At 44.4% G+C, this 14,124-nt stretch overlaps 1 protein-coding gene across 2 annotated transcripts in view; it reads left to right on the forward strand.

Moving 5' to 3' along the window:
* The first annotated feature begins 9,334 nt into the window (after positions 1–9,334).
* The window catches only part of Sh3gl2 (SH3 domain containing GRB2 like 2, endophilin A1), a 406,012-nt gene continuing 401,222 nt past the window's right edge, over positions 9,335–14,124 (forward strand). The window contains exon 1 of one of the 2 annotated variants that reach the window (XM_021159750.2): positions 9,335–9,735. In XM_021159750.2, the coding sequence (XP_021015409.1) occupies positions 9,691–9,735 (45 nt within the window). In that variant the 5' untranslated portion in view covers positions 9,335–9,690. The remainder of the gene's footprint in view (positions 9,736–14,124) is intronic. The other variant, XM_021159749.2, reaches the window with a different exon arrangement.

Genomic DNA, 14,124 nt, shown 5'->3' on the forward strand with positions numbered 1-14,124 from the left:
AACTTACAACCACTTGTGACTCTGTTCTAGGGGATCCAGTGCTTTCTTCTGGTCTCAGGAGGCACCTAGTGTGCACACATGGGTTCGTACAGACACAGAGTCACAGACACACACACACACACACACATACATTTTTTAAAAAATTATTTTAAATATTTAAAAGCATGTAGTGTTTTAAATAATGGAACACATCAACCAAATGGAGGCTAATTTGGGAAGAATACTTAGGTTACAAAAGACATATTAATCTTTCTTGAATAATTTAAAATTAAGTGAAAATCAGGAAATTAGAAATAGTCACTACCCTGGGCTTGGCCACTTGTATTTACTGTCTTGTGTGCTTTCGTTACACTAATAGAAATATCCAGTCTTCTCAATGGTCTGTTGCCACCCTCACAGTGATCGCATTTAAAGGTGAAGTCTGAGTCTCAGTCCCCCATCACCTTCTGGTTTGCAGAGTTTCCATGTAAAGTTGCTGTAGTAGAACATGCATTCTCTGCTGGCAGAGCTCCCAGAAGGCTGAGTGGGAGACACAGAGGACTGACAACAGCTGCCAGCTTTGTCTTTTCGCTTTGATACTTAAAGGTCAGAATTACTTATTAATTTAATAGCACACACTTCCAGCTCTTCTTTAGGAAGATCTGTGAATCCAGAGGGCTTATCCAAAATAGTTCTGAATTTACAGATCCCTTGTTTTTGAGTTCTGTGTCCTCAGGTTTAATGAGTCTCCCCGTCTACCCAGGAGAGGATTTATACTGCTAAAAACCAGAGGGCACACAGAGTAATGGGTGTTGCGTGACAGGTACTAGGTCCTTTAGCTGTGCATTTACAGGCTGGCTATTGATTGAGGCCCTGAGGGCGGCGAAACTCTTATGTTTAACTGTGCAGACCTGGAGAAGTAAATCCTGAGGCCTTGCATGCAGTTCCTCACTCTTTGGGGACGTGTTGAGGTGAGTGCAATGCAGCCCTCCTGTGCCTTGTTCTCGGCTGTGGCATAAAATGAGGCTCTAGGAAAGTGTCCTTGCTGTCTTTGCAAAGGTGACATAAGAATGATGAAGAATGGGAAGAAAGCCCTTCACTTGGATAGGGTGTCATCCTACTGGGTTCCACTCAACATTGAAACATCTCAGGTAGATATTTTAGTTAATATGCCTAACCTGAACACCTTAGCTTAGCCCAGCCTACCTTCATGAATGTGCTTAGAATACTTGCTTATATTTCTATCCCAGGATGCTTTGTATTGCTGCTACATGCATCATGACCCAAAGTGATTCAGGGGTTATTAATTTTGGCTTACCTATCCTGATTATAGTCTATTATGAATGAAGTCAGGGCAGGAACTTAAACAGCAGCCAGGGCAGGAACCGCAGAGAAATGCTTCTTACTGCTTCACCCTTTAAGGCTTGTTCAGCCTACTTTCTTCTCCAGCCTAGGATCTCTGCCTTCAGTGGACTAAGTCTTCCACACCAATTATTAATCAAGGAAAAGTACCTACAGACTTGCCTACAGGCCAATTTGATGGAGGCATTTTCACAATTGAGGCTCCCTCTTCTCAGACGACTCTGGCTTGTGTCAAGTTGACATAAAACTAACCAGCACCTATGAGATCCACAAATAACCTAATGTAAAGGTCTTCTTACAATAAAGTGTTGAATATTCCCTTGATCTATTAAATACTGTACTAAAGTGTAAGACAGAACATCTACATGCATACAGGAGACATTTAGACATTCTATATATATTTTGCATTGCAAAAATGCAAAACACCTTGTGATAACATGTGCTGGAGAGTATTCTACTCTAGCATTTAACTAGAAAAAGCTGAATTCAAATTTGTTTCCTAATAAACACATATAACTTTTATACCATCACAGTGTCAAAATATTTTAATATAACCATTATAGTTCAAGAACTGTCTGTACTCTCAAAAATATTATGAATTTGGTCGATACTGTAGGTTAAACTATATCTACTTGGATATATAGAAGTTCTAAATGCCTTAGTACCTCCAAAGAAGACCTTATTTGGAAAGAGAAACATTTCTGGAACAATTAGCTATCTTAAGATAGGGTATGTTGGGATAGGTTGCCTCTTAAACTAACATCTAGAATCCTTTTTTAAAAAAAAAAGACTTGTTTTTAGTTGTTATTTATGTGGTCTGTATGTGGAGGTTACCCACAGAGCACAGAAGAGACTACTGGATCTCCTGGAGCTATCATTTTAGATGGTTGTAAGCTGTCAGACATCAGAGCTGGGAACTGAACCCTGGACCTCTAGAAAAGCAATAAGCCCTGTTAACCACTGAGCCATCTGTCTAGCTCCACTAGTCTCCATCTAACAGAAATTAGACAAAGATACAAGAAATTAGGTCATGGAAGACCAGAATGTCTCCAAGTGTTGTATCTATACATCAAAGAATTAAATCTTCCCAGAAACTCCTGGGTAGACTTTTCTCTGCTTTCTGAGCCCTCAGAAGAAATGGACCACAGATTTTCAACTTCCAAATATATGAAATGAGACAGGCTGCAGAGATGCCCCGCAGTTAAGATCATGTGCTGCTTCTGTAGAGGACCCAGGGTTGGCTCCCAGAACCCACACCTGATCGGCTTGCAATTGCCTCTGACTCCAGTTCCAGTGGGATCTGATGCTTAGGGCCTCTGTGAGCTCCACACAGATGTCCACATGCCCCCCAAACACATAAACACATTATTTAAAAAATAAAATTCTGACTTAAAAATGAGCAGTAAGTACCTGTATTTTTAAGTTCACAGTAGCACTTCATTACAATAGCTTCTGTAATCTAACGCAGGCCACAAACCTCTAGCAAACGTTCTAATGAGCGTATGTCAATCTCATTGCTTGTGGAATAAAAATAGAAGTAGCACACAATAGAAGTAGCACACGCGAGGAAGCAGCCAGCGGTGGGGAATGTGTTAGCAGCTGGCAGGCTGAGCCACCTTACCTTCTGTTCATCCAGCCCAGCACTACCATCCCTGCTGGGGCCAGACCAGGGCACTGACTCCAGCCTTGCATCAGAATCACCTGAAGGGCATGGCCTGCTTCAAGTCAAGCAAATTGGGTGGCGCCCCAACAATTAGTCATACATACAAGTATGGAGTGCTGTGGCTGCTGACCTTTTGGCGACGTTTTAGGGAACACAGAAAACAGAACGAGAAGGCTTTGGAGGGAGGAGGCAAGGGAGGTTGACTTTGCTGCATGTGAAGCTAACTTTTAATATTTCTTATTTCTCTTAAAGATTTATTTATTTATTTATTTTATGTATATGAGTACACCATTGCTCTCTTCAGACACACCAGAAGAGGGCATCGGACCCCATTACAGATGGTTGTGAACCACCATGTGGTTGCTGGGAATTGAACTCAGGACCTCTGGAAGAGGAGTCAGTGTTGTTAATTGCTGAGCCATTAATTGCAGTCTCGATTACTCCACTGTAAAGGTTTTCCTGGTAAGTTACTGGCTACAGGTTCCTTTCCTATCTTTGCTCTGTATTTGGCTTTATTTTCCTGAGTGTTCTGGGCTTCGTTTTGAGTGTCTGCTTATATATCTCGTGCTTCCCCGAGTCAGTGATCTGGGATTTGCTCCAAAGTAAATTTCAGAACCCTTTGTTTCAGCTCCCCCTGGAGCCTTTTCACTTTGGGTTCCATTGATATATATATATATATCACATTGCATATAAAGGTCCAATCATACAGTCATCAGTAGGGGTGGCTGGGTGTAATGGCCTCTGCGTGACTTGTCCAACTATGGTACTAGGGTGTTTCCGTTCATGCTAAGGTAGGCTTAGGAGGATCTTATTTCAAAAAATTTAAATTTCCTAAAGCTCCTGTACCCATAAACTTACCTATTAACTCATGCTTTCTTTCTCTTATCCGCATAATGCCCCGCTGAACAGTTTCTGTGTGGCTAACAATATGTACTAGATATGCAGTAGTGGGTATAAGCTAGCAGCAGTACCTGTCTCTGAGGAATTTGCAGAACAGCGGGAAAAGAGGCAAGATAGACATGCAAAAAAAATCACAATAATTCGTGGAAAACCACATCTGTGACTAGAACATCGAAGGAGAGCAATATTTAACTCTAACAGACTGTTGGTAAACTCTGACCCTGTGAGGGCAGTCAGAGAAGCCTTCTAAATTGAGTCATTTGAGGACACACAGAGGCTTAGCCAGATATAGAGCAGAAAACAGGTACAGCGAACAGGATTTTCCAAGACCTGGTTAGACGAAGGGATGTATCAGAAACTGACCTCGGATTGCAGCTATCAGGTTTCACAGGTGCACAGGCGTTTGAGGCTGACAAGAGAAGTGCTCATTGGCATGAGATCACTAGCTTTGTAGGTCCCCAGTCCCAGAAGATATGGACCATTGGGCACCCGCCTGATTTTGCTGACTGCTCCCCACTTGTCCTCTGAGGAGCTCCCCATTAATCAGGGCTAAATTTCTACATCCTTTGTACAACTATTCTGTAGCAGACATCTCCTTTTCTGTACCAGGTGGCCTCTCTATTTGCTCCCTCAAACCCACCTTGCATCTGCTAGTGACCAGACTTAATAAGCCAACAGCTTTCTAATAGAGTCACATCTGCCATGTAACTGGAACCTTCCATGTGCTCCCAACATGCCCAAAATTCCCTAGTTCTTTTTTTTTAAAGTCAGTATATCACTTTATTCTACATCTCTCTGCTTCCTCAGTCAACTCTCCCCTCATGTGGCAAAGATACTTCAGTCACATGTATTCATTGGTCTTACGGGTTGTGAAAAGCTGTCCTACTTGCTAACTGCAGCACAAACCTCAGAGGTCACATACCTCAGAGCTCAGACACCTTGGGAATTGATGCTCAAAGTTTCCCAAATCAAGGCATCTGTCTCCACAGGGAACTAAAATGTTTTCACATCTTTGTTCTATGAAATTCCATACTTGGCATACTTCTTACGGAACCCTGGGAGAAAAATCAGCATTCCTGAGATAAAGGAATTTCAATATTACCTTACACATTTGGAATGTAGTTTTAAAATGATGATTTATGCTTAATTTATAGTTAATGAAGTCAATTTTATATTATTGGTACAGAGAAGAAATAAGAAACGAGAACATGTAATTACAGTCAGTCTATAAAATATTTAAAAGGTAAAGGGGGGTTCTAACCAGGCATAAATAAGTGATCTATTAAAACAGGTATAAATTGTGAACTGCTCCCATGTGTTCTCTGAGTAAGGAACAGCTTTTCTCTGCAGAGCTGGCTAACTACTAAAATAGCAACAGAACATGACCTCTTTAACACAATGCTTTAGCAGCCTGACTGGGCAGAGCCCATGCTCACGGGTCATGTTAGATGTCTTCAGCATCTATTTATTACTTTCATTTTACAATAATACCTACCCAGGAATAGAGTAGATAAACCCATGGTAAGGGGCTTATGGTATAGGTGCTCTAATGATTTGTTTCTATTTAAAGTGATTCTCATTTTAGGGGTGGACGTTATTCTCACACAGTCTTCTTGTTTGGCATTTACTTATAAGCATTTAGCTGCCAACTCCCAAGGGCTGAGTGGAGTTCCAGTGGCCTTGGTAGTCTGATACAAATTAATCAAACAAGTGAAAGGTTTGATTGCAAGTCAGAATGTCAACATCTTACAGGGAGAACTGACCCTTGCTAAAATACTATGTTTCTTGTTAATCTGACCATCCTCTGAAAGGGAAGCCTGTTTGCCGAACCAGAGCTTCCTAAGCCTCTGTGTCTGAGTTGCTGGCCATCACAGAAACCAGGGATTTCCATGTTATCACAGGGAAAAGCCAGGGAAGAGCCAATGATGACAAACAACAGAAAGGAGTTGGTTCCGATGAAACAAAATGGATGCCAAGGGAAAGACATCAGGAACTCTCTGGCTCCACAGGACCCTGGAGAGTCAGGATGTAGGGATGGCTGACATGGGAGGAGCACCCAGAACTACTGAACAATCTGCAGAAGTGTCTAGTTTATCTAAAATAGTCTAGTTTTTAAAATCTCATCATGATTTTATAATTCAATGAGGCTATAACTAATGGGTGTTCTTATGGTCTGTCTGCTAAGTGATGTACAGGTCGAGATAGAGAAGCAAAGTGAAGTCCTTGTGGTTGAAGAGGTTAGAATCTTAGACCAATATGAATGTGTACAAATGCACATTAGGCTAGGTTCACAGCAGAGGCTCACACCCTGATTCCTGAAGCTCAGAAAATGGGGAAAGGGCAAGAAAGGAAGAGGATGGGGAAAGGCTTCAAAGCCAAGGAAATGGAGGGGGCAGTCGGCTAGGAATGTTGAGGCATCAGAAGATGAATATCATGCTGGTCAGGTATCCTTGGACTGGTGTGAGTCACTCACTTGGCTGTCTCATCTTTTCATCTTTCTTCTGTGACTAGCCTAATAGGGCTTAGGCAGGGAGCTTTTGTAGGGAGATACCCATTGTGCTTTGGAGAGATGAAGGCTGAATTATAGGAATAAGACTTTCACGTTTTACCTCAAAGGGACCAGGCAGATATATACCTTGCTATGTAGCTTTTGGGGGAAATTCTGGAAGCAGAGTTATGAAGGTGACCTTGGCCTTGATTTCCCATTTCTAGGAAGCTGTTGCTAGCCCTGCCACTCTGGGCAAGCACTCGTGCTCCTAGATTGCATCCACAAGCACGCCGCTCACAGGGCTATGTGGCTAAGGGTGTTAAGCCTGTGATTTAAGTAGCACCAGTGACAGGGCTATGCATTCACCCAGTCATCTCTGGCTACACTTGGCACTGACACAGCTGTCCTGCATGTAGCTAGAGGCCGTAGTAGAAAAAGAGTGAGTCACTGCCCTGTGTCACCTCGAATTTCTCAGCTGTAAGATCTGAAGCTAGGACTGAACGCCTTGGCCTTGTTGTGATTCACGTGCTCACTGAGCTGCACATGAATTCTGGAGCAGTTTACCCTTGTGCTGGCCAGAGGCTGTGAACAGGGTCAGCGGGGAGAAAGATGGAAGTGGGAGCTTTCCATCTGCCTCCCTCCTGGGATCTATATCACCATGAAAGGTAACCAGGGATGCATCAGCCCTGTGCACACAAGCAGACTGGTATTTCCTGGAAGCTTTGCCATCATGCAGAGAGAAGTAGTGCATAAATGATGTGAGGAAATTATTGCTGACCATGAATTTACTGCCCAATTAGTGAGGTGGTACTGTGTAGGGGATTCGCATAATTGGGCCTTTCTTGAGCTGATCTGGGTTTATTTACCATTTTTTTTACAGTGATTTTTATCTCGGGAGACTAAAGGGTAAAATGTTGAGTTCGTCAAAGGTCTTCCTTACTGACCTTTGATTCTAACCACCACCGCCTACACTGTGCTTTGAGACTTAGTTACAGATCCTTTGCAGTGGAAGAATTCCCATGTGAGTGCCTTTGAGCACCAAGCGCACTTTCCTTGTACATTAAAGTTAGATATATGCACATAAAACAGTGGTTTTTGAATCATTGGCCTGGAAATACTTGGGCAGTGCTTCTCAACCTGTAGGTTGCCACCCCTTTTGGGATCGAATGGCCCTTTCACAGAGGTTGCCTATGACCACCGGAGAACACAGGTATTTACATAATGATTTATCTCAGTAGCAAAATTACAGTTATGAAGCAGCAAAGAAAAGAAGTTTATGGTTAGGGGTCACCACAACACGAGGAACTGTATTAAAGAATTGCAGCATTAGGAGGGTTGAGAATGGCTGACCTTGGGGTTCAAGGGCCAATTTATATGTGTGGGCATCTTTCTGCACCATCCCCTCACACCCCTTTCTTTGATGCCTTGCAAAAGTAGCTGCTCAACACTTCTCTTCTGGGGCAACACCCCAAAGGTTTTCATAGCTAACAGTTGGGGCTTAAATAGAATCCCTGACTTAGATGAGACCTAGGTGAGAGCTGATAGGTTCAAAGTGCTTTGAAGTTTTCTATGCAGAACCCAACGTGGTTCCTCTGATCTTTAGCAGCATAAGCTATGAAGGTAAGTAGTCAAAGAGACAAGGAAAGGCGGGGACTAGCTTTGCTTTAAGATTTTAAGGTTACGGCAAGTGCTCAAAGTTTCCGAGGAGCCTCTGCAGGTCCTCATTTCACTTCTTTCATGTCTTGAGACCAAAGTTGCAAATTTCAGACCACATCATAGATTTGTGGCAGAGAGAAGAGAACCCTGTGGCCCTGATACCCAAAGGTGAATTATTAAGAAGTAGCATGTCCCTCCTGCCTAAATCCTCTAACCAATGTTTGTCCCAATGCCTCTACGGTTCCACGGTAGTTTAGAAATTAGCAAGTACCACACATTGGAAGGTCTGGGCAGCAGCAAGGACCACAAGACTACAGACCCCTTCCTTCCTTTTGCTTTGCTTTGCAGACAGGAAGGGTCTGCTCACTGCTCCGATATTCTATTGTGCTGTGATTCACAGTAGCAAGGGTGAGTGGTACCCAACCCGTGTCTAGAATCCCCTTGCACCTGCTCTTCCTTTCATCTTTACCTAAGCTGCAGAAGTCTACTGGCTTCCATTACATGAGGCAGTAGAGGTGGGGGGAGGGGGGAGGGGAACTGTATTTCTAGGAACCCAATCCAGGCCCTGTTGATTCTTTCCACATTCTTGGTAATTACTCTCCTCTTGGCGGCTCATCACTTTGATCCACACATGCAGGTGTGGCCTGCATCTGAGACTCTCCCACAAGCTCTTCCTTATAAGACAAACTTGAAGTGGCTGCTCATAAGAGCACAGATTTCTGGTGCTGCTCTGGGCCCTTCACCCAGTCCCATCCACCCTTTGTCCCTATATGGTGTTTGTATAACTTACTGCTTTTCCTTTCCTCATTATATAAAAATGTTAGAAAGAAAACCTCAAATCTCCATGATAATCGTGTGAATGCCAAGTTCGCATTCGGCTTTTTTATTTTTGCTTTTGAAAATAGAAGATTAAATGCTATTACTCATATCAATATATGCTATAGCTCATATCAATTCCATTCCAGTATTCCAGTCAAACTGTAGGGACCTCTCTTCATCTTAAGTAGTTAAGTTGTACTAGAACAGAAAAAAAAAAAAAAAAAAAAAGTTGATGGATTTCCCTAAGGTGAAACAAGCTTAAGGGATATTAAAATCGAGGCAGAGAAATGTTTTCGGTGGCCAATCATGCGTGAAGGCAGGGCATGAAATGAGCAATAACTTATTCATGATCCAGATAAGCCGCCACCCTGCTTTTCAACCACAGGGAGGCCAGGCTCAAAGGGCAAGGGCAGTGCGCAGGCAGCGCCACTGCGGCTACCTGGGAGCTGGGTCACCTGAGTCTAGACTGCCCAAAGGCGGTGATCCCTTTGCCAGAACCACGAACGAACGACTCCCACAGCTGAAGACAGCTCAGGCTTCGGACGGTGGAGGGACAGTCGTCCCCGCTCAGTGCGGGGGTTCCTCGCGCTCACCTGCCTCCCGCTTGCGCCCTGGGCGGGGCTTCCCGCGTCCCCTTTAAGAGGCCGCATCACCCGCCCTGACGTCAGGGTGTCTCTCCGCACAAGCCCGCGTCCCGCGCCGCGCCCCCGCGCCAGCAGCTCCCGCGGCCGCACGACCAGCGGCGGCCCGGCGACCCCAGCCGCCTCTCCGCATCTGCATCTGCATCTGCAGCTGCCGGCCGCGCAGCCTCCCGCATCCCATCATGTCGGTGGCAGGGCTGAAGAAGCAGTTCCACAAAGCCACTCAGGTAGGGCGCGTGCAGGTGCGCCACGGGCGGCCCTGCAGACCAACAGACAGACGGCGTCCTCCCCTGTAACCCCTCCCTGTCCCGATCAGGTCCCCGCGGGGCTCTGCACGGCAGCCTGGCTCCATAACCGGCTCCCTGTCTCCGATCGGTGCTCGCTCCGCGAGTCTCCTCCCTGGCCGCTGCATCCCTGCTTCCTCTTCCCACTCCGAGTCCCTGTGGTCCCTGCCACCCTAGCACTCAGACCCCAGCTCCCTTCCCCAGGCATCCCTGCTCTCTGTCCCCGCTGTCTCGGCTCGCCGCCCACCCGGGTTCCCAGGCAGTTAGTCCCTGCACCGCAGCTCTCAGGCTCTGCACGGAGGGTGCCGCGCAGGTGCTTGGCGGCTCGGCGGGAGATTATGTAAAGTCGCCTCAGTGCGGTGACCTTGCGGTGCGGTGTGCCCCACTGTCCTGGGATGTGCTGGCTGGAGCGAGGTTCGCGCTGGAGGCTGCGGAGGTGCCCGCGCTCTGCGCTTGCTCTAGGCTCTGCGCTCCCAGGCCTTCTCAGAACCCCTCCTTCCCAGGCCTCCCCAGGCTCCCAGCCTGGGAGAATGTGGTTCCCCTAAGGAGCATGCATGCATTAACTTTTTTCCCTGGAGAACTCCTTGGTGAAGCTTATTTGAGGCCATGGTTTGATCAGTGGTCTGCAAGTCTTTAAAGTTTTCCCACGGGTTTTACTGCCGAGGCAGCTGTTAAAAACTTGAACATCACTGTTTACTAGATGTGCCAAATTTTCTGTGTGGGGTAAACTGAGATTAAAATGTAATCCAGACCCTCATAATTTAAATCTCATTGGGCCCAATTCAGTGATTTTACAAAGAGAAAATGTCCAAAAATACTTACGATGTGACCCATTCTTACATAATGTGTGGAGTTACAATCCTTTTATTCATTTAGAACAGGTTAAATTTTAAGATATATTTAACAAGAAACGACTTTATTGATAAACCGTAAAATACTTTTTGCATAACCATTTAGCTTTAAAGATCCTTATCCTAAGCTAACCTTAATCGTGCAGCTTCTGTAATTTCTTGTTTTTTAAAAACATTACTTTTATTATTATTTTTTTTTTTGCAATCCAGCCACTCCCTTCCCTCTGGGTCCCCCCTCCCACAGTTCCTCATCCCATTCCTCCACCCCCCCTCCCCCGCGTCCCCCTGTCTCAAAGAGGATGTCACACACACCAGGTCTTCCCACTCCCGGGAATCTCAAGTCTCTCGCGCATCTTCTCCCACTGAGGCCAGACCAGGCAGTCCTCCTCTGCTATACATGAGTCTCATTATTGAGTCCACCGCCTCAGTACTATCTTAAAAGGCATAGGGAAAAGGTGAAGGCTGCATTCCTTAAGTTTGCTTAAATTAAAGGTGACGTTCACCCCTGAGCATCATCTCTGTCACCATAGACTTAGCATCATCAAATGAGTTCTGTTGGGAACTAATTTAGGGAGACAGGAAACAGTAATTTTAGGAAGTGCTTCTAACTACATATATATTTGGTATTCTCACTAGAATTGTCTGTGATCTCCCTACTAGAAAGGTAGAGCCAAGTATATTATTCACTTGATTCTGGCAAATTTTCAGTTTCACAGAACCAATCTGTGCCACCAGTGAATGGCATAAGAGTGCCCTGATGTCACCAACCTTATTTATTTATTTAGGTACTTGTCTCTTTCTAATCTAGACCAAAAGACTGATTCTACCAACATTCTTTTAGGAGCCTTGGCTTTGGGGAAGGAAAGGCTAAGATTTGAATCCCTCTTCTGCTACCTAGGAAATTGAGCAAGCTAGTTTTCTGAATCTGTCCTTGCCAAACATGAGACAAATATTCATTTCTCAGGGAAAAAGTAAGGATAAATGAATTTGTAGAGCATATATAGAAAATGCTTAATAAGTGATAATTGTTAATGTTAAGGATAATTCCTTTAGAGTTAGGTACCATCCCTTTCCACTGGTAATAATGAGACTTGAGAACCCAGCCGGAGCTTCGATAACACACACAGTAACCATCTGACTCCATTCAACTCATCCTGAGGTTGTGTGCAGCTCTGGAAGCAGGAAAGAACTGGAACTTCATCCGGGAAGCCCTGTCTCCAGGTGTGGAGGAGTTCTACTAGGGATGGACCTGCTCCTTACCACTCCGAACCCAGATACTGGGTCACTGTTCACTGCCATTCTCTTCCTTTGCTGAAAAGCCTTTTTGTTTGAAAGGTGAAGCAAAACACAATCTCATTCATAGCTTAATGGAGCCTAGTCTTTAAAAACTTAAGGCAGAGGTTACTCTCCTGTGCATGCATGTGTTATTCTAGAGGGTGTGTAACCCGAGTTGGTGTTTGCCTGCTCTGAGCTCTGAGGGAAATGGTCATGTCCTGCTTTGCAGTCGTTTCCTGAATCTGATCTTTGCTGCAGAGGAAGTGTCAGGTCCCTGACTGCCATGCTGGTCAGAGAAGGCAACATTTTGCCTTTCTGTGGAGCTGAGCTTCCACAGAGGGGTGGGTGGGATTCTGTCAATAGAACATTCCTTTAGTGTCAGTACTGTTGGGTTAGGGTTCCTGGTTAGAGTGTGCCCCTATGGTTCTCATATTAGAACTAATTATCTCTCCCTTTCATCAATGGTTACTCTGTAAGTAAATAATTTTTATTGTAATATAGGACAAATTGAGCAATTACTACTCTACCTTCAGAGAGTTTTATTTTTATTGAGCTTCCATTGTATCATCAGTAATGTCAACTTTTAAAAACTTGTTTGAATTTGCAGCAGTCTGTGTAAACTTAGCTTTAGTTCCTGGTTAATATTGCAAGCAAACCCATAATTCTTTTCCCATACCTCATGATCAAGTGTTTGCTATGGTATGTCTTAGTATTTTTTGGCTGTGAAGAGACACCATGATGATCATGGCAGCTCTTATAAATGAAAGTGTTTAACTAAGGCTAAGCTTACAGCTCTGAGGTTTAGTTCATTATCATCATGGTGGGAAGTATGGTGGTGCACAGGTAGCCACAGTGCTGCAGAAGGGACTGAGAGTTGAACATCTGGATTAGCATCTGAATTAGCAGGCATCAGGAAGAGACAATGAGCCCCTAGGCCTGGCTTGAGCATCTGAAATTTCAAAGCCCATCTCTAGTAACACAATTCCTCCAACAAGCCCACACCTACTCCAACAGCCACTCCCTATGAGCCTGTGGAGGCCATTTTCATTCAAACTGCCACGGGATGCATACATGGTGTCAATTCATTCTTCAAACTGTATGGCAGTGTAAGAAAATCTTTTTACAGGACGAACTGTTTTAGACAATTACATTATTAGTTTGCTGGAATATATGTAGCAAAGTACCCCAAACTGAACGACTTAAACAACAGAAATGTACTGAATCACTTATCTTGAGAGAAAGATGCTTGAGGTGTTAGGTCACTGCAGCAGGAAGGCCATGGTCCCTCAGACAGCACCAGTCAAGAGCTGCTCCAGGCATCACTTTTAGCTTCTGGGCCTTTATTGGTAGTCTGTCTGGTTTATCTTAACTTACATACAGCGCCTTGATGTGGTCCTCATGTTTACACAGCATCACTGTGTGTGTGTGTGTGTGTGTGCTCAACTTTCAGTTTCCCAAGGTGCCAGTCATGTTGGATTAGGAGCCTACTCTAGTGGGACCCCAGTAGCAGTGTTCTTGTTTTCCTGTAAGGTCATACTCTTGCGTTAATGGAGCTGCAATTTCAACATAAACATTTTGGGGTGATACGCTTTAAATATTAGCCTATTTTGCATAAGAGGATTTGTTATAGTATTCTTAATACTGCATTTGATCCAACATTTAGAGGGACAATTCTGCCTCAAGTAATATATAATATTCTTTTGCATGGAACCAGATATACTTTCTTGTCTTTCATCAGTTTGGTAGGATATTGCTATAGGCTGCTTTGTCCCCACTTCAAAGTCCTGTGTTGAGAATAAGATAGTATTAGTAGACCGTATTTAGAAGGTGATTAAGTCTGAGGGCCCCACCCTCATGCATGGAATTACTACTGCTCCTCTAGGTGGGAGAGAACTTATTCTAGTCTGCCACAGTGAGGTCATTTTCAAAACACAGGGAGTCTCCATTAGACAAAAATGAGCTGGTGTCCTGATCTTGGGTTTTCTTAGACTCACAAACTGAGAAAGACATACCGATTATGTGTAAGTTCCTAGGCTTTGGCACTCTCTTCCCTTACCCTATCTTCTGCCGCTGTAACAATACCAGAGATTGAGTCATTTGGGAAGAAGTTTATTTTGATTTGTGATTTTGCAGGCTGGGAAATCCAAGCTTATGTGGCTGCCTCTGCTGGGGGCTTGTGGTGCTTAGCTCACAAATCAGGAGGGCA

This window comes from Mus caroli, chromosome 4 (assembly GCF_900094665.2).
Source record: "Mus caroli chromosome 4, CAROLI_EIJ_v1.1, whole genome shotgun sequence".
In the NCBI taxonomy this organism is placed as follows: Eukaryota; Metazoa; Chordata; class Mammalia; order Rodentia; family Muridae; genus Mus; species Mus caroli.